General features: G+C 38.0%; 2 protein-coding genes across 9 annotated transcripts in view; one reads left to right on the top strand and one right to left on the bottom strand.

The window, feature by feature from the left end:
• The window catches only part of Tgs1 (trimethylguanosine synthase 1), a 34,432-nt gene extending 24,924 nt beyond the window's left edge, over window positions 1-9,508 (bottom strand). The window contains exons 1-5 of the mRNA XM_069990740.1: window positions 9,315-9,508; window positions 6,057-6,121; window positions 4,624-4,796; window positions 3,514-4,312; window positions 127-244 (exon numbers count right to left, since the gene is read on the bottom strand). Coding sequence (XP_069846841.1) covers window positions 127-244; window positions 3,514-4,312; window positions 4,624-4,796; window positions 6,057-6,121; window positions 9,315-9,418 — 1,259 coding nt within the window. The 5' untranslated portion in view covers window positions 9,419-9,508. The remainder of the gene's footprint in view (window positions 1-126; window positions 245-3,513; window positions 4,313-4,623; window positions 4,797-6,056; window positions 6,122-9,314) is intronic.
• Window positions 9,509-9,544: 36 nt separating this feature from the next.
• Window positions 9,545-26,867, top strand: part of Tmem68 (transmembrane protein 68) — a 42,320-nt gene continuing 24,997 nt past the window's right edge. For 4 of the 8 annotated variants that reach the window (XM_069990748.1, XM_069990743.1, XM_069990744.1 and 1 more), the window contains exons 1-3: window positions 9,545-9,714; window positions 19,329-19,371; window positions 20,542-20,935. In XM_069990748.1, coding sequence (XP_069846849.1) covers window positions 20,611-20,935 — 325 coding nt within the window. In that variant the 5' untranslated portion in view covers window positions 9,545-9,714; window positions 19,329-19,371; window positions 20,542-20,610. Of the gene's footprint in view, window positions 9,715-17,864; window positions 18,010-19,328; window positions 19,372-20,541; window positions 20,936-26,867 lie in introns of those variants that run through there. The other 4 variants (XM_069990742.1, XM_069990747.1, XM_069990741.1 and 1 more) reach the window with 4 other exon arrangements.

The raw sequence follows: 26,867 nt of genomic DNA, 5'->3' as shown, positions 1-26,867 counted from the left end.
TACCAGATATCTGATATCCCGTTATTGTTATATGTTGAATGAGTATCAAGTAAGGAATGGTCCTTCACTCATGGACACAATGCTCACACTCATTTATTTCGAATATAGAGGAAACCAGCAACTTACCTCCTCTTAAGTTTGCTGGGCTTATGCTCAGGTGGATCTTCCTCACTCTCATCTCCATCAGTCCCATTGGTGTGTGGTCTGTCTTTGCATGTATTTGCCCCCAAAGACTCCTGTGGCTCTGAAGGGGCAAAGGTAGTACAGTGGATTTCCTCCTTGGTTTGACAACTTTTCTGCCAATTGCAAAGGCAATCAAAATATTTCTGTGCCTTTCCTGCGATGAACTATGTAGTACACCAGAAAATATCATGTTCTAGCTACTTGTATGTCTAGTTGCAGTCTGAGTATAACGTAAGAACTGTAGCTCTATCTATATGGTCTTGAACAATCCTCTTGCCTCAGCCTGAGTGCTGAGATTATAGATATATACTACCTCATCTGCTTTAAGTATTCTTGATATTTGCAAAGCAATAAAATTTGCCTAATGATGAACTTCTCAGAACATACCGCTATCATTTTATAAAAGCAAACAGAAAGTACTTATTAGCTGTATAGAGCTATAAAAATTAACCTACCAACTTATGTGTGTGATAGCTGTAGGTAATCATATTCTTATTTATTAAGTAGTTGTATGAGGAGGTTACAATTCCATGAGTACAATGCTTCTTGGTCAGAGTCACCCCTTCCATCATTCTCTCCCATTTCCCCCCTTCCATTTCTACTCTAGGTTACATAAATTGAGTATAATGACTGCACTTGCTCACACTTCCTCTCTCCATTCTTGTAATCACTTTCTTTTCTTTCAAGTCCAAGAGTGGAACTTACACTTGGTACTTGATGCTTTCATTCATTGGCTAACACTCTACCAACTGAGCCATAAGCCTCCAATCCCATGTAATCATATTCTTAAGGAACTTTAATCTATGTAATTCTAAAGACATATGATTATAATAAAGACATATGATTACAAATAACTTCTCTCCATTACAAAGCCAGTATGTCTTTAATACAGTTCTTATGGAAACAGCCAGGGCATTTGCTACCTTTAGTTTTGAGCATGACAATGAACATAATGGCCAATATACTGGCCCCTGTGTTACTACTTCATGTTAATTTCTGATTCTCTTCCAGTATGTCCATTGTAACTTTAGTGCCAAAATTAAATAAGGAATATATAGGGAGTGCAAAGAAGAGTATCAGAAGACTAAAATAAAATCACTAGATGGATGAAAACACTGACAGAAAACAATGAAAATGCTACATAATGCAAGGTTCTTTTTAACAGTTCAGCAAAAAGAGAAGATGACAGAGCTCGAAAACTTTCAGCTAGAAAGATCAGCAACCTAAGATGAGCAGGGTAAATCCATATGTTAAGTGAAAGGTCAAAACATTTCTTCACAGTTTAAAGAATCTTCAAAAAACTGAACACAGAACTACCTTGTGATCAAGTGATACCATTCTTGGGTATTTATCCAAAAGATTACAAGTCAGGATAACTACTTGCACAACCATACTCATTGCTGCACTATTTTCTCACCATAGCCACGTTAAGAAAACAGCCCAGATGTCCTTTAATGGGCAAATGGAAATGCCCTTTAGTGGGCAAAAAGAAAAATGTCTATGTAGGGCTGGGAATGTGGCTTAGTGGTAGAGTGCTTTGCTTGCATGTACTGGGTTCCATTTCTCAGTATCACATACACAGAAAAAGCTGGAACTGGTATTGTGGCTGAAGTGGTAGAATGCTAGCCTTGAACAAAAGAAGCTCATGAACAGTGCCCAGGTACAGAGTTCAAGCCACAGGACTGGCAGAAAAAAAAAAAGAGAAAAGTGTCTCTCTCTATGTACATGCTATCTATCTGAGTGTACATATACATATATACATGTATGTGTGTATATATATGTATATGTATTTATATGTAGTTTTCCTCATCCATTAGGAAGAATGTTATTACATCATTTGGAGAGAAATGGATGAACCTGGAAAAAATTATGTTTTCTCTCATATGTAGTAGTTAGATCTAATTTTTATTTTTTGGTTGTGAGGCCTGAACTCTGGGTCTGGGCGCTGTCCCTCAGCTCTTCAGCTCAAGGCTACTGCTCTACCACTTGAACTATGGCACCATTTCTGGCTTTTTCTGCTTATGTGGTGCTGAGGAATCGAACCCAGGGCCTCATGCCTGCAAGGCAAGCACTCTATCACTGAACCACCTTCCCAGCCCAAATTTGTATATATCTAAACATATACAGGTGACATGCATATCCACAAATGTATTAAGTATGGTATATGCGGGGAAGAATTCTAGTGGTGTAACTCCTTTGAATAATTAACCTGTAGTCCTAACAAAATAAATTCCAGGAAGATAGAACTTGAGGTGAAGTGATGTCAAAGGGAGGGTGGTAGATTAATGAAGAGTGGAAGAGTGAAAGAATAAGTCACAATATTTAATTTTATATATGTAAAAAATGGAACTAGAAAAATTGAGTTGGAGTTTGGAGAAATGGAGGAGAATGATAAACGGTGACTTTGATCAAGATGTGCTATATTCACAAACTGACATGCTAAATTAAAACTCCTTTGTATAACCACTTAAAAAAAGATTTGGTTCACACTGGAATAAGGCTGAGAACAAAATCAGTCTTTACCAGATTTCTCTAGCACCAAACAGTAAGAATAATACAACTAAAAACTATTTCCTCCTCTCCAATTTTCTGATGTGATGTTTAGAGACTTCTTTTTGTTAACAGTATCTTGGGGGGGGGGGCAGCAGGAGGGGAGGGGAGATGAGAAGGGGAAACAAAGGAGGAGGCAAAAATGCTTGATAAGATATGTACTCATTAGCTTTTTAAATTTTTTTTTTTTAAAAAAGAGTATCTTCACCCTACTCTGAATGTCTTTCATTAGCTTTCTTTAGTTTTAGTTTTCACAGACAATGGTAGCAGTTTGTACAATAAGGATTTTATTTTTAAATCTTATTCAAAAGTCTCAAATTCAGTATTATTTTATTGATAAGAATTCTGAAATCAATCTTTTGTTACAAGCTTGAATGATATCCTATTGATATTCTCTAGAAAGTAAGACTTCACTGATCCTAAATGAATTCCAAATATGACTCACATTTGCCTAATGTCAAATGCTTGCTCTTAACCACTCTCTAACTCATTTGATCTGGAAAACTGCAAGGTCTAAGTTCATTTTAAATTAGATTTCTTAAGAATTTTTCCTCACTGGCCACCTAGACACAGAGTAAGGAATAACATTTTGAGGACCGTATGTAGGTATTTATACTAATACAAAATATAAATATAAAAACAAGATCCAAAACTTTCATTACTATACTATGAAGCATAGTTGGTATTTAACTCTACCCGAAAGGATAAGTAGAAATTATTGTGCTAAGTAAATTCACTGTGCGAACTATAACTTGGCAGAATAAACCTTGCTAATCTTACCTGGAACTGGTTGGTCTGGGCTGCTATTCCCAGATGAGCTGCTTTCCTTGCTTGCTCCATTACATGGTTCACTCTGGCCAGAAGCAGGGCATTCTCTCCTGCTGCTAACTTCATTCAGCTGTCCCCCACACCTTACAGAGGTTCCTAACTGCCTCTGGTCTATAGCTTCTGAACTCAAAGTTATATTACTTATGCCATCAAGTATTTCATTGTGATCTTTATCACTTGAGCTTTCTTTATCAATCATGTTAGGTGAAGATGAAGTTATCAAGTCCATTTTCATGTGATTTTCATCATTCTTTCCTACTTCTGTTTGAGACACACAAGTATCTGTATCATAGCTTGGTGAGGCATCAAAAGTCCAGCCCTGAGCTTCCCAATATTGAAATTGTTCCAAATAATACCAATAAAGCTGACTGTAATGTTGCTCCCATTCCTCCTTTGTGTCAGGAAAGTTCCAAGGTTCAGAAGTGAGTGTCTGATCTGGATGTTTTTCTTGCCAGCCTTGCCATAACAGTCCTCCTCCATATTCATTCCAATACTTTTCCCATTTTTCTGTAACCTCTAGCTTTGGAGATGTCTTTTCAACAAGATTTTCAGGTGCAATGTCTTTTTCGCTTTGAGATTCACATGCTATGGTGTCCTCAAACTGTTCAACTGAAGATGGATCATCTGAGACTAAAAGATCACTTTCACAGTTTTCTCTCCAAGATTCTTGCATAATTTGATCCAAGTACCTCTTTTGATGTTTTCGCTTTTTCTTTTTTACTTTAACCTTATTTCTACTATTCATAGACACCTACATCAGACAAATGAGAAGTGAATGTAAAATTTACTTCATAAGCTAGAAAAGAAAGTAGAATCTAAGTCTAGTTTGGTATTAAACTAAACCCAACCTCCGACCTGGGCTTTTTATTACATAAAAATATGATCCTTCCTCTAAGGAGGAAAAGTCAAAATGAGATATATCTCAGCTTTTAATCTTAGTTAACTTATAAATCTGTACACTTGAAAATAGCAAAGTGAATGTATTTACTTTTTGGATAAATCATTCCTTATAATACTTTAGGAAGGAAACCAAGAAATAGAAATAAGTACATTAATATTTACCTCAAAATTCTTATGTGCAGATACTCCACCAAACTGAAGTGGCAATCCCATACTTCTCATGAGTTCGGCCTCAGAATCAAGTTCACTTTCATCTGGACCTATGTCTTCATTGTTGCATGATTTCATAGTGTCATGGGAATGATCATCTTCCTCCTCTTCTGTAGTTTGGTCTCCTACATCCAACACTCATTAGTTTCATTATAGTGAATATTTTAGTGACAAGTTTTCTCATCCCCATTATAACAAACAACCTGAGATCTAGAATGATTACATGACCTGACAAAGACATGTGAAAGTTTTTTTTTTAGGAAATGTGATATGAACAAACATTAAAAACCAGCCAACAACATTTTGTCTGTCATTGTCTACAAATGTCAATGTCTTACTCAGAGAGGATCTCTTACTTAGGGAGGCAATTTAACAGGGGAGTATTTATATGTTCCAGGCCTATACAGAACACCACCGACAAGATCAGGGGATTGTAAATCATGACTGGTGGAATTATGTTAGAACCTGTTAACCAGAGAGATGAGAGGTACCCCCTCAAGCCCTTCACAGATCCTTCAACACAACAGGAATTTAGGTCCCTACATTCTGTGGAAGAGTTGATTAATGAAAGGTCCTGCTATTAAAAGTTTGAAATCTACAAAACTGTAATCTGTTGAAGCTCCTTAATTCTAGACCTTATAGAAAAGCAATCGTTATAAATAAAATTTATCTTGTCTTAAACTAAATATATCATACAACTATCTAGAAAAACACCATTTAAGTGCTCTATTAACTATCTAAACTGTGAGGTAATAAAAATCACTTCACACACTTTGTACACTCTAAGCTGAGATGCCCTTTAGGTTCATGATCTCACACAACAGGAAGGGAATCTTACACAGCAAAGTGAAAGACTGGCAAAGAGGGGAACCTGCACTATCTATAAACAAAGGTGATTCCACTCATCATTCAATGAACTACATGTAGCTCAGAAGAGCAGGAGTTAAGTTTGGCATACACCTATTTTCCTTTGCTCAGAAGCCCAGTGTTTACAGAAACCTTACTTGTGGCAGTGCACAAATCCAACCGAATGTTTCATCCAATGTGTGACTGAAGCATTAGTGATATGCTCCATCTTGAGAACTGATGGGATTTTTTTTATTTTATATTATTATTTTTTACTGATTTGACAACTCAGGATGGATGCTACACAGGACAAGAGACTCTACATCAAGTCCATATAGTAGCTATGTAGAAATAAAACATGAGATTGGATGAGATTTTAGAAACATGTTTATACATATTTATGTTCATATAGAATACAAAGGAGTGTCTATGATTACAAGATTACTTGCTACTTATCATATTTTATGCTAGTTAATATAACATTGTGATAAGCTATACATAAATTAACAGTGCTTTCTACCTATATAGTGTTATATTACCTGTATTATTGTCATTGCCTTTGACATAGTAGCCTTTTAATCCCAATTTGCACAATTTTCGATCCCTGTGAAGAAAATTAAAGAGCCATATTGAAGTAAGTGAAAACTGAGAAAGAAGTTGAAGGCAACACATTTAACAAATAAAAAAGTTAAGGAATAGAAAAATAATTTGCCAATACATTTTCCTCCCATATAACACAGATGTAATGTATTTCCCATGGAGTCAAAAACTGATAGTATATGTAAAACAGTAACATTTTCTGATACAGAGTAGCATTTACAATTATAGGTACTACTGAGGAAAGAATCTGATCTTCTTTATGACATATAAACATTTTGCTTTATGATATGTAAAATTTTCCTATTGAGTTGAGTGTAACATAACGTAAAGATTTAGCTTACATGTAAGACTAGTTTTATTTGCAGACTGAACTATCCCTATTATCTTTTTTTTTTTTTTTTTTTTTTTTGTTGGTCGTAGGGCTTGAACTCTGGGCCTGGGCACTGTTCCTCAGCTCTTCAGCTTAAGGCTAGCACTCTACCCCTTGAGCCATAGTACCACTTCCGGTTTTCTGAGTGGTTTATTGGAGATAAGAGTCTCATGGTCTTTACTGCCCGGGCTGGCTTTGAACTGCAATCCTCAGATCTCAGCCTCCTGAGTAAGTAGGATTACAGGCGTGAGCCACTGGCGCCAGGCCAATTATTATTATCTTGAAGTAGTGTACAAAGGAGATGCCATTAAACAAAGCAGTTTCTGACTATAACGCATCTTGATCAATGTCATCCCTTTCAATATTCTCACCCATCCCTCAAATCCCTTTCATTCCCTCACTTTTCTCTGTAGGTTATATAATGAATTCCTGACTGTATTCTCCCCCTTTTTCCTCTTCAAATTCTTTTTGGTTGGCTGTGGGGCTTGAACTCAGGCCATCAAGACTATAGTTCTAACACTTCAAGCCACAGCTCTACTTCTGGTTTTCTGGTGGCTAACTGGAGTTAAAGAATCTCACAGACTTTCCTGCCTGGGCTGGCTTTGAACTGCGATCTTCAGACCTCAGCCTCCTAAGTAGCTAAGATTACAGGCATGAGCCACCAGTGCCTGGCTTCAGCAGCAATTCTTATGAGGATTATTGCAAAAACTGGACCAGGAAAGCTGAAAATGAGACCTAAATTCAAAGTGGGATCAAAAGAGCCTTTAAAATTTGGTGATGCTATCACTTGTCAGTAAAAATGTAGAACACTTAATGTTGGGTTATTTTTTGTTTTTATTATTTTTAAAAGTTCTTGCTCTGTCGCCTAGGCTAGCCTCAAACTCAGTCTTCCTACATAATTCCTCAAAGATGGACACTTGCCTTTCTAATTAATGGTTTCAATTACTATCGACATGTGAATGACTCAAGTTTCAAAGATCAGCTTAAATTTCTCTAAAGCTCCAAAGCAATACAACCAACTACTTGTACCATCTATTCTTAATATAATTCATTGACTCTCAAAATCAAAATGTAAAAAAAAATTAATCCTATGATCCTCACCACTGTTCTAAAAATAAAACTTAACCAAGGAGTTACTTTTCACCTAATCTCCTTCATAACTATGCTTTGCCTTTCCTTTACTCCCCCAACTGCAAGTCAATTCACAACCCCTAAATCTCTTTTTCCACCTTTTCTGCTTCTACTGCCCATCTATCACAATCCAATCTTACAACAGCTAGGTGCTGTATATCTATCCAATATATATGACTTTCATATCATCATTAACATTGAACCTCAAAATAATCTGGGATGCATGTAGTCTTCTTACAATATCTTGCAAGTTTTACATGTTATGATTACTTACCAATCTTGTCTCTGATTTTTTTCTTCCTAGGCACTGTTTCATTTCACAGGCCTCCTTTGCTCTTTAAAGCTATTTTACAGTATCTAGCCTGTGGAATGCTTGCATCTACTCAAATGTACCTCAGTTTATTTCCTTTGGCCCCGTTCCAAAGGCTACTTTCTGAAGACATCTGTGATGCTTGGAGAAAGCTCAGGTTACTCGAAGCATCACGTTATTCTCCTTCATAACTATGACAACTGTGATTAACCACTGTAATTCCCTAACCAGATATTTTAATGAGCGATCTATTTCTAGAGCTAGATAATAAACACAACACATTTAGGGACAGAATCTCTGCATTATCCCAGGGCCTTACAAGCATACCTGAGACACAGGAGCATGAAAAGCACCCACAGATTAAATGAATACTTATTTAAGACTGAAGATTTAATGCATACTGGGGATTGAACCAGGATCTCACATCACTTTAGCTTCCAGCCCATCCCTTTGCATTTTGCTTGGAGATGTTTTCTCTTAGCTTTGGAGGGAAGATAGGCTAGAACTCAGGATCTTTTTGCTTGGCATCCCCAATGGCTGTGAATGTAGGCCTATGTCACTGCCCTTGGCTGAGACAATTTCTTTTTACATTAAACTTTACAGTATTTTATTTCTTTTTGGATTTTCAGATTACTCCACAAAAACATGTAATGAAAAGAGTCCTTCAAATTTAAAATTGTACCACATTAAGCTACACTTAAAGTTTATTACATACAATTCACTTCCACAAAGATATGAATGTGAAGCATGTGAGATTAAATCACACGATTTAGAGGGTAAGGAATGAGTTAAGTGGCTGATTTACCCGATTTAAAAAAAAAATCTAAATTCCAACTCTCCCCCACCCCCATTATTTATTATCTATGCCAGATAATTTTTTACCAAAAAAGTTTTCTTAAAATACAGATCTAAAAAATGGAAATAAAAAAATCATTAGGCCTTTTATCTCAAATAATTTTAAGTCGTAATAGTGTGTATTTGGGCTTGAGTAGATTTGGTTTGAAAAGGGATGTAAGGTCCGGAAAAAGTCTTGAACGGATGTTTTACAAAGTTCAAAACTTTGACCTTATGATGTCACATCTATAAGACATCATACCTTTCATCCACCCTCCCTCCATTTTTCAATGCCCTCATTGTAAACACTAAATGATATCTATGAATTGCCACGTTTTCGCATCACAAAACCCCTTCAAAATCGTAGTCTCTCCCTAATAGCAATAGCAGCAGAGGGGGGCGGCCATTCCGGGACCCCCGAGGGGTCGGGCGTTAGAGGCATTACCCCGCTCCGCAGCCCCCAGGCACTCGGGCTACACCTCCACGACGTCGAGCACACCGGCGTTCCGGCCGGCCTCGAACGCGCGAGGAGGGGAAACGCGGCCTACTCACTTCACGAACGCCCTGGAGCACAGGCAGAGGACCCGACAGTCCTCTTCCCGGCCTTCAATGAACAGAAGCATCTCGGCCACGCGGCTCCAATTCTCACAGCACATTTCAACCACAGCGGCCCAAGCCAAGCCTCTGCTCGGCACTGGAGACAGACAAGAGCCGTCCGCGGTGGGCCTGGCACGGAGAAGCTCAGGAATGGGCCCGGGGCCGCTCGAGCCAGGAGCCGGCCGGGGAAGCCGCCACAGGAAGTGGTTCCGGGTGACTACAGGAAGGGGCGGGGCGACGCGCGGTGTCACACTCTAGGCAGCCCGGGCTTCTTCCTCACGGGGCGCCCCACAAGTCATTCCGCATCTCCCGCCACCGGGGTGGAGCCGAGCATCTCCGCTCCTTTCTGTCCGAGGTACGTCGATCCCGCCGTGATTTCCCGTCGCTGGGTGGGCGTCGTGTCGGTCTGACCCGGCCGGTCTCCCTCCGGCCTCCGGAGTCCCCCACGCGGGCGGGCTGGTGGGCTGCGCTCCCCGCGGGGGTCCGGCTTCGGAGTTCGGCTGGGACGGAAGGAGGTCGCGCCTAGTTCACAGGGGCTGGCCGGTTCTCGGCACGCTTCGTTGGAACTCAGCCGCGGGCTCCCCGAGGCCTTGGCTGGCCCGGTGACGACCCGGAGCCCGCTCGACGCAGCGCCCAGCCTGTGGGCAGGGCCGGCGGCACCGCCCGCGGACGGACGGGCGTGGACCCTCCATCCCCCACCCCCACCCCCGGGCTGCTTGCTACCTGTGGGGCCCGGCAGGCGACCGAAGCTTTCTCGGCTTCATCCCTCGCGCATCATCTGTAATCGAAATTGGGTTTATAGGTGGGAGCACTCGCCCCATATGCCAAATAAACAGACATGGTGAAGGGCAGGCAAAGATCAATCACATACCAACTTAACATCTTCGGCAGTCTTCTGGGGGGCCGGGGGTAGGTACAGACATTGGCTTCAGGTTACATAGAATTGAGGGTAAGGGATGAGAAAGATAGGCGTACTTTAAACAGTCCCAAGTTGAAGGGATGGCCTGGCTGACCATTAGCTTAGTCTTTGTCTGGAACAGCCCTGGAGAAGTTATTACTTTATTACGGAGACAGAACAGGAACAAAGTGGTTTTCTGAGGTTTTGTCTGTTTTAAGATAAATATAAGAAGGCATGGCTTGTTTGAGGGGCAGTGTGCATTCCACACAAGATGGGTACCTGAATCTTTTCTCCTGGAAAGAAGTCATGATTGCAAAGGGACTGCAGTGGAGAATAATAGTTCGGATCAAAGGGCACAGATCCAAAGTTAATTTTCTGGGCCCCACAAAAGCATCTTTTTAAAATTGGCTTTTATATAACTACTGAGGTTGTTACAGTAGCAACAACAGTACCTGTCGGGGCTGCTGAAAGGATTAAATAGAAGGATGTGTATCAAACCTTTCATTTGTGCTATTAATAGTTACGCACCTGGTAAGGCACCCTATCTTTGGATGAAGTGTACAACCTGTAAAACAGGTCTCTGCCTTCAAGCTGTTAAATATCTAATAAGAAATATGCATATGTCCCAGTGAGATGGAGAGAACTGTCACAGCACCGCTGTGAGAATTTGTTGTGTGATTTTCCCTGAGACTGGCCAGACAGCTTCCCTCCCAGAAGCAAGTTGAGACCTGAAAGTTGTTGGAGTTGAGGAGTTGGTTTGTGTTATTCATGCTGAAATTGCATTAGTATTTCTATTTCTCTAGGACGAGGTAAAGACTGAGTTAAGCCCGGTATCTGTGAGTCTAGCACATGGGAGAATTTCAGGGCCAGTTCTGGGCCACATAATGATCTGTCTTTCAAAAAACAAAAGAAATAAAGAGAGAAGTGAGTTAAAACCTAGAGGGATTGTTAGTATTCAAGCCACATTTATGAGTGGATAGAAATACTAAGTTTTAAAAGAAGTTATTTAACCCCATATCCTTTCTGCTTTATTTTGAAGTCAGAGATAGGCTGACCTTAGGGGTTTAAGAAGGCACAAGTACTGTACAGTTCCACATGCACCATGTTAGATATGCAGTGTAACATCATAGGGATGGGTGGCTACATTAAGGACACAACCGAAGCATCAAAGAGAGAGGAATGTGTTAGCAAAGCGTTGAAGGATATTCCAGGATTTCTTCCTCTTTTTTCTTTGTTTAATATCGAAAGATTATTCATATCGGAACCTTGAGTTTGAAGCTTGGAATTCAAATGGTTTTAAACTTTTCTATCTAAAATTTGTTTTGCCTTTTTGAGAAAAGATTGACTATGTAATGGAGGCTGAACCTCAAACTCACAATCTTCTTACCTTACCTTCTTGAGTGTTGGAATTAAAGGCATGTGCCAGCATGTCCATTTTTTATTTATATTTTAAATTGATACAGTAATTTTACATATTCAGAAGGTACAGTGGGGCATTTTAATGCATATATACAAATGCATATACAGTGTGATATAATGATCAAGTCAGGATAATTGACATATGTATCATTTCTTTGTGTTGAGAACATTCAAAGTCATCTCTACTGGCTAATTTGAAAAACTCACTTGCAGTCAGCCATAGTTACCCTATTGTACTTTAGAACATTGGAAATTATTCCTCCTTTTCAGCATCCTTGTACCCATTACCATGCTCTTTCCATCCCTTCCTTCCCTACACCCTTCCCAAGATCTAATAACCACTATTTGATTGCTTTCTTCCTTCCTTCCTTCCTTCCTTCCTTCCTTCCTTCCTTTCTTTCTTTCTTTCTTTCTTTCTTTCTTTCTTTCTTTCTTTCTTTCTTTCTTTCTTTCTTTTCTTTCTCTCCCTCCCTCCCTCCCTCCCTCCCTCCCTCCCTCCCTTCCTCCCTTCCTTCCTTCCTTCCTTCCTTCCTTCGTTCTTCCTTTCTTTCATTTTTTTTCCGGGCATGGGGCCTGAACTCTGGGCCTGTACTCTGTCCTTCAGATCTTCAGCTTAAGGCTAGCACCCTACCACTTGAGACACAGCGCCACTTCCAGCTTTTTTTCTTATGTGGTGCTGAGGAATCGAACCCAGGGCCTCATTCATGCATGCAAAGCAAACACTCTACCACTGAGCCAACTTCCCAGCCCGATTTCTTTCTTTTTTTTTTTTTTTTATAAACTTTAACTTCCACATGTAAGTGAGAACATGCTGTATTTGTCTTCCTATACTGAGATATCACTTAGTTCAATGCCTTCCAGTTTCTTTCATATTGCTTCAGAGAATTGCATTCTTTTTGTGGCTGAATAGTATTCCGTAGTGTGTAAATAATACCAGTCTTCCTGTTCATCCCTCAGTGGACACTTTAGTGGATTCCATATTATGCCTTATTATCCTAAGTGCTATAGTAAACATTGGTGTGGAGGTGGCTTTTCAATTAATCCTTTCTCCTCTTTCTCCCTCTCTCTCCCTTTCTCTCCTCTTTCTCCCTCTCTCTCCCTTTCTCTCCTTTTTCTCCCTCTCTCTCCCTTTCTCTCCTCTTTCTCCCTCTCCCTTTCTCTTCTTCTTTCTCCCTCTTCCCATTTCTGGAGATTATATCCAGGTCCTTGTTCTTGCTAAGCGAGCATTCTGCCACTTGTGCTATGCCCCTAGCTTTTTGTCTTTATTTTGTTTTTGAGGTAGGTAAGTTTGCCTGGACTCAATTATTTATTAACTGGCAGGTTGGCCTCAAACTTGTGATCATTTGCCTATTCTTCCAAGGAAATGGGATCACAGACATACATCTCCTTGTCTGGCTTGTTTTCTTTTGACCTTTTTCCCCTTGTACTGGGGTTTGAACTAAAGGCCTTGGTCGTTGAGTCACACCTCTAGTTTAATTTGCTTTCGGATCTTTTGAGTGGTTGTGTGAAGGTGATCTATGTTGTCCCTTTTATCAATTCGTCCCCATGTCTCCCACTTCATACTCTCAGTCTTCTTAGTTATGTTTTCATGTATATACACTGAATTTTATGATTGCATTCTTTTATCTTTCTTCTCTTCATTTGTCTACTCCTCTCCTCTTGATCTTAGCCCCTCACTATCCCCCCTCCATTCCTCAAGTTCATTTTCTTAGAATGTAGGTTAGTTGTTCAAAGGAGTTACACTATTTGAATTCTCCCTGGCATGTACCATACTTTAGCTAATACATTTGTGTATCTATGCATCTATGTAAACATATATAGGGCCTGCATATGTTTACATACATATACATACATTGTATTTATAAATGAAATCTAATTTCCACATGAGAGAAAACACATGTCCTTTATCTCTCCAGGTCTTAACTTATTTCACTAACATAATTTTTTTCAGGTCTATTCATTTTTCTACAAATGATATAATATTCTTCCTAATGGATGAGTAAAATTCCATTCTGTGTGTGTGTGTGTGTGTGTGTGTGTGTGTGTGTGTGTGTGTGTGTGTGTGTGTGTGTGTGTGTGTGTGTGTGTGTGTGTGTGTGTGTGTTATCTCATTTCTTGATCTGTTTGTCCATTGAAGGGCATCTGGGCTGCTTTTATAACTTGGTTATGGTGAATAGTACAGCAAAGAACATGATTGTGCTTTATTTTATCCTGACTTGTAATCTTTGGGACAAATGGCCAACAGTGGTATCACTGGATCATAGTTTTGTTCGGTGTTTTTTTTAATTGATAAATCTCCGAACTGCTTTTTGCAGTGGCTGCATAAATTTACATTCCCACCAAGAGTGTATTAGGGTTATTTTTTCCCCACATCAGTTAGTTGTAGTCTTGATGATGGTCATTTTAACTTGGGTGAGATGGAATTTCAGTGTTGTTTTGATTTGCATTTTCTTTATGGCCAAGGATGTTGAGTATTTCTTTATGTATTTATTTGCCATTTTTAGTATTTTTTGAAGTGTACAATTTATTTGTCCATTTATTTGTTGGGTTATTGCATCTTTGAGAGTTTTTTTTTAACACCCAGTATGTTTAGGTTGTCAGTCGCTTGTCAGATGTATATCACTCAACGCTCTCCCATTCTGTATGCAGTCTTTTCAGCTAGTGACTGCAGAAGTTTTTTAGCTTGATGCAATTCCATTTGTGAGTACTTATTCCTATTTGCTGAGCTACTAGAGTTCTATTCAGGAAACTCCTGCTTTTGTGAATAAATTCTACCTTTTTCCCTCTTCTTTTGTAATAGTCTTACAGACCTTTTCTGTACTTTTAGTTGATATTAGTCAAGAGAGTCAGGTCTAGTTTCTTTCTTCATATTAACATCCAGTTTTCTTTTTCATTGTTTTTTTTTAAATGAATTAAGCAGAAATTTTATTTTCAATTTCTTCAAAGATTATTGCAAACAGAAAGTTTCCTTCTAAAAGTATCCCAAAACTAAATGAAAGGCACCCAATCCCCCCCCCCCCAACCAAAGTTGTAAAGTTCGTTTTCGACATAACAACTTGTACATCTCATTGGTGCAGTGGGTCCACTTGTATCCCTATTTAAACGATGTTTTTCCCCTTCCCCTCCACAAATTATACCGACATCAAATACAGTGAAAGCAGGGGTTATACTGTGGGGGAGGGACATACAAAGCAACAAAGAAATAATCTTATAAATGTGTTAGAAACAATCGCATGAAAGAAAAAAAAACATTTGAATACATATCTTAGGGTTCATTTCCCTAACATCATCTTATCTGACCTTTTCTGCTTGACTCAGACGTACACTAGATATTGCAAATAAGGGAAACCATGGGACCTATGTTTCTTTGGGCCTGGCTTACTTCACTTAATATAGTTTTTTCCAAGCCTTTCCATTTCCTAACAAATGTGGCAATGCCATTCTTTCTGATGGAGGCATAGAATTCCATTGTGTATATATACCACATTTTCTTGATCCATTCATCTACTGAGGGGCATCTGGGTTGGTTCCATATCTTAGCTATAGCAATAATGCTGCAATAAACATAGTTGTGCTGGTAGCTTTAGTGTGGTCTTGTTTGTAAACATTTGGGTAAATGCCCAAAAGTGGGATTTCTGGGTCATAGGGGAGCTCTATGTGGAGTCTTTTGAGGAACCTCCATACTGCTTTCCAAAGTGGTTGAACAAGTTTACACTCCCACCAGCAATGCACATCCCCTCCAGCATCTGTTGTTATTAGAGTTCTTGATTTTAGCCTTTCTAACTTTAGCCCACTTATTTAATGGGCAGTTGTTTATTTGAGGATTTGTTGTAGGGGGATTTAGTTTTTTGAGTTCTAAGTATATTTTAGCTATAAGACCCTTGTCCATTGTATGGCTAGTGAAGATCTTCTCCCAATCTGTGGGCTTCTCTTGATCTTGCTAGCTATGTCCTTTGTCATGCAGAAACTGCAGTTTCATGCAATCCCATTTGTCCAACTTTTCTTTGATTTGTTGTGTTTCTGGGTCTCTATTAAGAAAATTTCGGCCTGTGCCAAGGAGACCTAGGGATTCTCCTATTCCATCCTGTAATGTTTTGAGAGTGTCTGCTTTGACTCTGAGGTCTTTGATCCATTTGGAGTTGATTCTGGTGCAGGGTAATATATAAGGATCTAGCTTTAGTTTTCTACAAGTAGTTAACCAATTTTGCCAGCACCATTTACTGAAGAGGCTGTCTTTCTTCCATTCTATTTTTTTTTAGCTCCCTTATCGAATATTATATGGCTGTAGGTCTGTAGGTTCATTTCTGGGTTTTCAATTCTATTCCATTGTTCCTGAGGTCTGTTCTTGTGCCAGTACCAAGCTGTTTTGATTACTATGGCTTTGTAGTAGAGTTAGAGATTTGGTATTGATATTCTTCCAGTACTGTCCTTTCTGCTAAGGATCGTTTTTGCTATTTGGGGTCTTTTATTGTTCCATATGAATTTTTGGATTGCTTCTTCTATTTCATTGAAGAATATGTTTGGGATATTGATAGGTATTGCGTGAATTTTTAGATAGCTTTTAGAAATACTGCCATTTTCATGATGTTAATCCTCCCAATCCAGGAGGATGGGAGTTTTTTTCACTTCCTAAGTTCTGCTTTGATTTCCTTTTTTAGGTTTTTAAAGTTTTCATTGTAGAGGTCCTTCACTTCTTTAGTTAACTCCTAGTATTTTATTTTGGGGGGGGTTATTACAAAAGGAGTTGCTTTCCTGATTTCAGCAGTGCTCTTCCCATTGATTTTTTGAGGGTTAATTTTATACCTTGTGTAGTACACTTTCAAGTTAAGTCTTATAATGCTTTCAGCTCTGTTCCTTTTGTTCAAGATTGTGTTAGCAAGAGTTTTTCTGAGGTTCCATATAAGGGTTTTTCTTTTTCTTTTTTTTTATTTGAAGAATATTTTTTAGAAGATTACTGTGAAAAATATTTGTGTATATTTACTTTGACGAGTAGTTCTTTAGAAATATTTTTTCTCATTCTGAAGAATGCCATTGATATTTTGATTGGAATTACTTTGAATATATAGATTATTTTGAGCAGAATGAATATTTTAATAGTTTTAATTTTTCTAGTCTTTCCATTTTTAGCATTCTTTCAATTTCTTTTATAACTTTTAGTTTTTATTGTAATGATTACGTTAAATTTATGCCTAAGTTTTCTTCTTTTTTTACGTAAGTTTCACATTATTCATGTAGCCTAAAGATAGTTGTGTATGATATTTCTTGCAATTTCACTATGTCCCATGACATGAGGTCATGTGGGGAAACACCCAACTTGGTAATACTCAAAAAGTTCCTCATTTGGTGGCATTTTGAGTTTTGGGTAAGAGATGTTCTAACTAGAGCTTGGCTCTATCCTTAGTATTTTGCAGTCCTATTAAAAACTAGACTCAAGGCTAAATAATTGTGGGCTACATAATTGTATTAAACAGAGAGAGTACATAATTGAAGTATGGATTGGGCCTAGGAAGAGTTCATGATAAACTGTTTTGAGAGGATATAACTTAATTAAAAATGTTTACACACTTAAAATTTACGATAAAATTCATCACAAGAATTCATCATCTTATAATGTTGGTTATTTTTGGAAATTTATCAGCTTTAGAAGCTTGTTCTAGAAGTTCTAGAAGTATTTTGTCTTTTCATTAGCAGTAATTTCTCCATTTCTTCTCTCAGCACATGGAAACCATTAACCTTTATGTCTGTATGGATTAGTTTGTGTATGTCATAGAAGTAGAATTGTACAGTATGTGGCAATTTAAGTCTGGCTTTTTTCACTTACCATATACTATTTCCATGGTTTTCCCATTTTATGAACTATAGGTACTTCATTCTTTTTTTTTTTTTTTTTTTTGTTTTTAGCTGAGTGATACTCTGTTATGACTATACAATATCTTATTTATCTGCTCATCAGTTGATGGAATTTGAACTGTTTCTATGATTTAGCTATTATGAATAATGCTTCTGGGAATGTTTGTATATAGACTTATGTGTGAATACATTTTCAGTCTTCTTGGGCATTTACCTAGGACTGGAATTGTTGATTCAAGGGAATAACACCATGTTTATTTATTTATTTATTTTTAGCATAGTGGCCACAACTACTTTCCTACCAACTATGTTTGTTTGTTTGTTTGTTTGTTTTCCAGTCGTGGGGCCTGAACTCTGGGCCTGGGTGCTGTCCCTCAGCTCTTCAGCTCAAGGCCAGCACTCTACCATTTGAGCCACAGTGCCACTTCCGGCTTTTCTGCATATGTGGTGTTGAGGAATCGAACCCAGGGCCTCATGCATGAGGCAAGCAATCTACCATTTGAGCCACCTATTAACTACCCAGCCCTATCAACTATGTTTAAAGATTCTAATTCCTCTTCTTTCTCTCTCTCTCTCTCTCTTTCTCTCTCTCTCTCTCTCTCTCTCTCTCTCTCTCTCTTTCTTTCTTTCTTTCTTTCGGGTCCGGTCATGGGGCCTGAATCTGGGCCTGGGCACTGTCCCTCAGCTCTTCAGCTCAAGGCTAGTACTCTACCACTTGAGCCACAGCGCCATTTCCGGCTTTTTTCTTTTTGCTTATGTGGTGTTCAGGAATCGAACCCAGGGCCTCATGCATGCAAGGCAAGCACTCTGCCACTGAGCCACCTTCCCAGCCCATCTACTTTATTATCAATACTTGTTATTATTTTTTTCTTTCTATTTTTTTAACAATATGACTACCCTACTACAATAAGCTCTCAATTTTAAAAGTTTTAAATTTTGTAGTATTGGATTTTAGATGATCAAACACGGTACATTTCAGCTGTAGCTCTTCATATGCAGTGGCAAGAACAGGATATAAATAAAGCCCATTCTAAGATGCTTAATGTGTGATGTTTATTTTTAGTTACTAGAATAGGTCCCTATTTCTCGTAAGTATATGCTGTTGGTTATGAGGAAATTAAACTAAATCCTTTCTCTGTGAGAAGTCAAAATGCATGCTTCATTTAAAAACAACGAAGCAAACAAACAAAAAAGAAAGATAATCCTGGCATAAAGATAGTATGTATGCTCTTACATATTTGACTTTATTTTTCTCTTTTTCTTTTCTGACTCAGTCACAAAGAATTGAGATGATTCTCCTCATTTGAGATGATTGCATTTAGTTTTTATAAAGTTTCTCTAAGGAAAGACTGAGAATCAGTGGAAATATGAGAAGGAAATTTTACATAAAAATTATGATCATAGGGATAATATAATAGGATCATTAAGTATCACATGTGACTATCAACATATCTGGAAAAGTTAGTAAAAAGAGACATAATCAATTGCAAATCTAAACTGCGTGCCACCCTTCCTCCCACTCCCCCACTCCCGCAAAAAAAGGAATCAAGGCTTCTTATAATCCCTCTAAAACAAACTTCTGGGTGGGGCTTTACATGGAGGTACTGAACAGTTGTCCTTGGTAAAGCAGTTGTAGCTTGAGTATAACTTTTAATTTTGATACAGCCAGATGCTGTAATTACATTTGTCAAATATTTGTGAATGTCTGTTGCAATTGATTTTATGGAAATTTTAAATCTAGTTATTAATGATGATCTTTTCTTCTTTAACCATATATTGCATTTATTTATTGTGCTTTTCAGAATATATACACTGAAGCTTGAGACAAAACTTACCCAATTTCTGGTAAGTCAAGTCACTTTTAGAAAGTAAATTTATAAAGTAACAACTGTATTTTCAGCCATTTATGTTTTAAAGGAAATTTGGGTAATTATAGGATAGACATCCTGATAATTTTTTATTATATATATAAATATATATATATTTGTTGTTGTTGTTGTTGTTGTTGGCCATGGGGCTTGATCTCTGGGCCTGGGTGCTGTCCCTCAGGTTTTCAGCTCAATGCAAGTGCTCTACCACTTGAGCTACTGGGCCACTTCCAGTTTTCGATGGTTTATTAGAGATCAGAATCTCGTGGACTTTTCCTGCCTGGGCTGGCTTTGAACTACGATCCTCAGATCTCAGCCTCCTGAGTAGCTAGGATGACAGGTGTGAGCCACCAGCGCCCAGCCTATAATTTTTTAATAACAAAAGAATAAATAGACTTTTTGTAAACCTCCTTCTCTATAAATGATAATGTCCAAATCTATGCACCATCATTTTCTAAAAGATTTGGTTACTTTTATTGAGTCAGATAATGATTTTTTCTTCTGTAAACAACACAGTCTCAACTTGGCCTAGGTTTAGATCCAAATGTTCGACATCTTCCACTGAAGAGGAATCAAAATATTAAGATGAGTTTGAACTTTTCTTTCCTTTTAAGATTTTTCCTCTCAGCACCAGCCTGCAAATTATTTCAAAAGCTAAGCCCAACACATTTCATGCAAGCATAAATTAAACCTTATTATTGTAGCCTTTGATTCTGCAACAAAGTAAAACATTAAAAACAACTTATTTCTGTATTAAGAAATGATAGCTGAGTTCAGTGGTATGACTGACTCCTCTGAAGAAATAACTGTTTACCAGAATCAATGCTAGGGAGTGGAAACGTGTTATTTGGAGGGCTGGGAGCATGAGGGGCAGGAGAATGGAGGGAGCCATTAAAGCCAGTGTGTACTATGTGAAAAAGGAACTTGTGACTTGAGGCTAGGGATGAGGGAGAGAAAATTGAAGGAGAATGATGGAAGGGGTAACATTGACCGAAAGCATTGTGCTCATAATCTGACTTAGGGAATTGTAACTTGTGCAGCTACTTAATTTAAAAAAAGAAGATCATATGTAGGATTCATGTAAACTGAAATGTTTAAGTTTGTAAATATGAAGAGAATAACTCTGGATGACTTTTTTACCTTTTAGGATCTAAATTAAAGACTTGATATGGCAATGAAGAAAGAGACTGACTTTGCTATTTTCACCTGAAGAAAAATGATAGACAAAAATCAAACCTGTATTGCAGGACAAGATTCCCTGCCTTATATGACTTGTCTGATTCACATCCTTGAAGCATGGCTTGGCGTGGAGCAGTTGGAGGACTACGTGAATTTTGCAAACCATCTCTTGTGGGTTTTTACCCCGCTCCTACTTTTAATACTTCCGTACTTTACCATCTTTCTTCTCTACCTTACTATTATTTTCCTGCACATTTATAAGAGGAAGAATATGTTAAAAGAAGCCTACTCTCATAATTTATGGGACGGTGCCAGGAACACGGTGGCCACCCTGTGGGATGGACACGCCGCCGTTTGGCATGGTGAGCGAGGGTGGGAGTTCTGTCGCCCTCTGGTGGGGAGCTCTAAAGCCGCGTCAGCTGTACTGTACACCTGTCAAAAAGTTAATGAAAGGCACACCAGAAGCGATACAGCTTCTCCTTATCTAGTGTATGTCTAAGGTGGTTTCTCCCCCCTTACAACATATAATTACCACGTGTTCATTGTGCAAATTGAGATTCACTGTGGTATTTCCATGTGTGCACAGATTGTGTATTAATCACGTCCTCCCACTCTTCTGCTCTTGGTCCTCTCCTGGTCTCTAAAAATCTCTGAAAGTCCCTCTTAATTTTTCTATTTCCTCTCCCCTATCTGTAGTGACCACATTCCATTTCCTACTTTTCTAGGGTTGACTTGTTAGTTTCCTTAAATGAGTAAGAGCATGTAGTTTTTGTCTCTCTGTGTCGTTGGGTCACTCAGTGTCATGTTCTCTAGTTGTATCCATATTGCTTTTAAAAAAGGCAACAAACTTTTTTCTTTTATGGCAAGTAGTATTCCATTGTGTAAATATTTTCTGCTGGAGGGTCTAAGGGCTTCACTAATTTATATTCCCACCAGAAGTGTGCAAAAAGTCTCCCTCTCTCCACATCCTTATCAGCATTTGATTTTTCTTGTCTTTTTGATGAAGGCTAGTCTCCCCAGGGTGAGATGGTATTTCATCATGGCTTTGATTTGTGTTTCTCTGATCAGTGAAATTGAGCATTTTTTTCATGTTTTTATTGGTTGTTTTAAAGATGTGCTTTGAAAAGTATCTGTTTAGTAATTTAGGTCATTTTCAAATTAGGTTGCTTGTTTTTCTGCTGTTCATTTAAAAAAATTCCTTATACTAAATTTCGGGCCCTTTTCAGATGTACCATTTGCACATATTTTTACTTTCAGAGTTTTCTCTCAGTCCTGTTGATTGTTCCTTTGTTGTGGAGCGATTCTTAGTTTGATGTGGTCCCATTGGTCTATTTTTACTTTTGTTGTCCATGCTTTCCTGGTCCTATCTAAAATATCAAACATTGTGTTCTTCAAGTAACTTGCATAGTTCCTGAAGCATGAAAACTGAAGATGACATTAAGCTGCTCATAAGGACTCTCTCCTTATCACCCAGGCATCTTCCATTAGGCCCTCTTGCTAGCACTGAGAAATTGAGAAACCTCATCATGTATTTTGGTGGGTACCAAACTGCATTCAGACCATAGCAACATGTGAAAAAGATATGGCTTTCTGTATTATGTTGTTGAATATTGAAATGATTTCATAAGACTTTGAATACAGCACTTCTGGCTCTGTGCTCTGTACTGATAGTAAATCTGCCCCATGGTTGCTACTCAGGACTTAGAGCTGTGGTACTCAACATGGTATTACATGCTCACAAACAGAAGTCATATGCCTTTGATGGTTTAAATCTTAATATGTACTGACAACTATTAAAGGTCCTGTCAGGTGATATGTCTTATGGCCCTATATTGTTTTGCATGCAGCAAGATGATATTTCAGTGTTCCACTTTGCACGTGTGGAAATACTGTATGTATATAGACTACTATTCATTGTCTTTAAGCCCTTGAATAGAAATTCAGTGGCATAATACTTCTTGGGAATTTATGTCCCCCTTCTATACATGCACCTTCTGTATTTCAAGGTAATATATGTTAGGGCATTTGAATGTGTTTATATTTCAGGAGACATAATTCAGTTCAGGTAAATTAAAACACTAAAACTTTTATGTACTTAGAGCTCATAGGAAATAGAATACTTACTTTTTTAGTCTGTTTTCTTAAGATAATAAGTTTTAATGTGTACTTTTTCAAGAATGTTCAGCAAAGTTTTTTAGTAGTAAAAATGTTCACTGAAAAATGGGATAGCCAGGTTTTGTGGTGTGAACATGTAATCCTAGCTTCTTCAGAGGCAGAGTTCAGAGGATCACAATTTGAAGCCATTATAGGTAAAAAGAACTCCTGGCAACTTCATCTCATCCAGTGTGCACCGGTATGTGCCTGTTATCCCAGCTACATAATGGCTGGGCACAGTGGCACATGCTTGTTATCCCCAGTATCATGGAATATTGAAGCTGGAATATTGAAGCCTAGGCTTTCTTCGACATAAAGGAAGGCCCTACCTCAAAATAAACAAGGCACAAAGGGGCTGGAAGAGGTAGAGCTCCTACCTGGGAAGCAGGAGACCCTGAGTTCAAACCTAGTACTGAAAAAAAAAAATCACTAAAAAATAGCTACCTAAAATTTACCATCCAAATGAGTTCTCTTAAAGTTTTGGTAATGTTTATTATTCCTGTATGTGTGCTGAGTAATGTTTGTCATGCTATTAACCCTTCCAATGACTTAAGACTTAGTGAGTATATAGAATACTATAAATCCTGCAAGTAATTTACTTAATTCCCTGTCAAATAATTTTTTATTATCCTTAAATAGTTATACAAAGGGACTTCATTTTAACAGATCAGTATGTAAGGATAAGGTGTCGTGGTCAGTGCACCCCAAGGCAATCTATTAATTGAACTTCAGATATTACTTCTTTAACTTTTGAGAGTAATATACCAGAAATCTTGAGTGGACATAATATAATAGAGCTAGGAAATATGAAGGCAACTCCAATAATGAAGAATGTACAAATATACTGTTACTACTATAGTTTATTCTCCAAGTTATTTCATTAATTCAGTGCAGTGCCAACTGATTTTTCATGAAACTTCAAAAATTTATATTGGAGAGTCAATAACAATAAAAAACAATTTGAAAAAAATAAGTTATTTCCAGTATTATCTCAAAAACATTTTATTAACATTATATGGACTAAAATTGTGGCCTTGGGACAAGATGAGAATTGTCACATGTAGATTAAAAAGACTGGTGTACAAAAACACATGAATTCAATAAGTGTAAAATTGTCACTGACCTAAGCAGGGAACAATTAATTGAGGATCTTCAAGTAGAGATGGTCTTAAGACAGAAAAGCAAAAGCTACTTAAAAAAATATAACATGTGCTGGAGATATGGCTTAGTGGTAGAGTACTTGCCTTGCATGCATGCAGACCTGGGTTTGATTCCTCAGACACATAGACAGAAAAAGCCAGAAGTGGTGGTGGGTGGCTCAAGTGGTAGAATGCTAGCCTGGAGCAAAAGAAGCTAAGAGACAGTGCCCAGATCCTGAGTTCAAGCCCCAAGACTGGCCAAAAAAGAAAAAAAAAAAATGATAGGACAAGTCATTATAACTTATTTATAATGTATCTGAGAAAAAAATATAGCAAGAAAACCACAGGAAAATGGCAAGGCAATGTAATGGCCAATAATTATTACAAGTACACAGACTACTCTTTAGAAAATTAGGAAAATGCAAATTAAAATGCTAGTGAGATTTGTTGTTGTTGTTGTTGTTGTTGTTGTTGTTTTTTGGGTCCTGTCATGGGGCCTGAACTCTGGGCTTGGGTGCTGTCCCTCAGCTCTTCAGCTCAAGGCTAGCGCTCTACCACCTGAGCCACAGCGCCACTTCCGGCTTTTTTCTTTTTGCTTATGTGGTGCTGAGGAATGGAACCCAGGGCCTCAGGCATGCAAGGCAAGCACTCTACCACTGAGCCACCTTCCCAGCCCTGTTTTTTGTTTTTTTTTTTTAACCCGAAGATTGTCATAAACTAATAACATCAGAGAACAAGAATGTAGAGAACTAGAATCCCCCATTTAGTGCTAGTTGGGAAGTAATGTAGAACCAGTTCAGAAGGACAATTTATTTCTAGTTTCTATTATGCTTTAAGATGGAAATTTCCTCTGACCAACAGTTGCCCTTCTTATTATCTCTTCTAGTAATATAGTCACATGTTCAGTTTACAAAGATGTATTGTATATGCTCATTGTAGCAATATTTGTGAAAACTTGGAAACAATCTAGTTCTCTCTGAATCTTGGAATGTCAAAATGAACCTATATGGGTTTATTAAGGGATACTTCATAGCACTAAAAACAATAAGATCAGTTTAAGTACCTTGGATTAATCCCCAAAATACACTGCTGAACATAAAAGATTAATAACTCTACTAATAGTAGGATGTCATTTATGTTAAACATAACAGCAGGTGCCTTGTATGGTGTGTTTAATCATTTGTGGGTGAGAAATATGTTGAGGGATGAAGAAACAGAATGGAAGCCAGGTTATGGAGCATCTTGAGTGTTCTTTATTTTGTAGGTTAATTTTAGTTGTTTTTCTGAGGACAATCTAAAATGATGATGTTGTTAGGTAATTTACCATAATGTGTAGGTGTATAGGTTTTAAAAATAGAATTTTGATGACAAATTTAAAAGGGATCTATCTAGTATTCAAATTGTCATTACCTGAATTCAGGATACTGGTATTCAAAGCTAGAAGTGCATTCATGTGACATGAACTATTGTGACTGAGTGCAGAGTCTGACAGAGGAGCAGTTTAGTACAGTTTCCACTACCAGATGGGGACATTCGTCTGCATGATAATTCTTTGCCACAAAGGGACTTAATGGAGTTTCATGTATCTGATCTCCAGATCCTCTCCCTTGAGGCTAAGCTCCAAGAGGCTCAGTCTGGTGCTTAATGAACATGAATCGGAGCAGAATAAAAAATCTGTATTTAATGACATCAAATAAAAGTGTCATTTATTTACTACAGAAAAGGCCTGTTTTTATTAATGGGGCTCAGACAACTCAAACTGCAAGCTGGGATGCCCTTTCCCTGCAGAGTGGTTAGATAGACAGTGACAATAATTGCCTGTAGGTTGTGCTTTCCTCTTGAGTTTCCATTGCTCATCAAGCTGCACTTTGAAACTGTAATTACACAGGCAAAAGGGTGGTAGATTGGGAGGTTTTGAAGCAAAATGCAATAGTGATGGAATGTAGAGTCTGAAAGTGGACTTAAGTAAGACAGTTTCTACTATTAGGGAAACATGAGTACAGAAAATGCCTCAATTAGGGCTGGGAAGGTGGCTCAGTGGTAGAGCGCTTGCCTTGTAAGCCTGAGGCCCTGGGTTCGATTCCTCAGCACCATATAAGCAAAAAAAAGAAAAAAGCCGGAAGTGGCGCTGTGGCTCAAGTGGTAGAGCGCTAGCCTTGAGCTGAAGAGCTGAGGGACAGCGCCCAGGCCCAGAGTTCAGGCCCCACGACGGGACCCAAAAAAAAAAAAAAAAGAAAATGCCTCAATTAAAGGTAACCACATGAGCAGAAGCTCAAAAGTGGGAAAGTACATTTATTTGATAGGAAGTAATCAGTATCACTTGATAGGTACTTGGGACCGGAAAGGTCTTGAGAATGTTGGAGTAGGGAAATCTATTCAGACTTTCTGGGTTTCATGAGGTGTGATATAATCTACATTTCTAGACTGACAATTAAATACTCCTAGGCTTTATCCTTAGTGAAATCATGTCAAACTATTATTACTATTATTATTTTTTAGTTCTTAGTTTCTCCTTTTCCAGTTTTCAACTGGGGATTTGGAAGATAGTTATGTAAACAATTTAAGGATTTCATAACTTAAAAAAGCATTTTGTATACCAGAGTAACCTTTAGGAATATTCTGTGTATAATATCATTTAAAGGAATAGTTTTTAGAAAATTTATCCAGTGGAACAATTGATCTGTTTGGTAACCACATACAATTTCAGTGATTATTCTGTGTACTTAAATTTAGTTGCTTGAATTAGAATTAAGTAATTGGGAAGAAAATTGATCCTCATAATATTTGAAAAATAGTATGTTTAAACTTTTTTTTTTTTTTTTTTGCATTACTAGGGTTTGAATTCAGGGACTTGTATTAACTCAAGCCACACCAGCCTTTTTATTGCTTTAGTTATTTTAATTTTTTTGCCCAGGGCTGGCTTTAGATCAAAATCTTACTACTTAAGGCTTCCCAGGGCATACAGCTTATTGATTGAGATGAGGTTTTCCTAATTTTTCCC

This window comes from Dipodomys merriami, unplaced genomic scaffold (genome assembly GCF_024711535.1).
Source record: "Dipodomys merriami isolate MVZ:Mamm:240054 unplaced genomic scaffold, mDipMer1.0.p SCAF_4, whole genome shotgun sequence".
NCBI lineage: Eukaryota > Metazoa > Chordata > Mammalia > Rodentia > Heteromyidae > Dipodomys > Dipodomys merriami.
The sequence above is the reverse complement of the archived record's forward strand: the minus strand, read 5'-3'. Positions and strand labels throughout refer to the sequence as shown.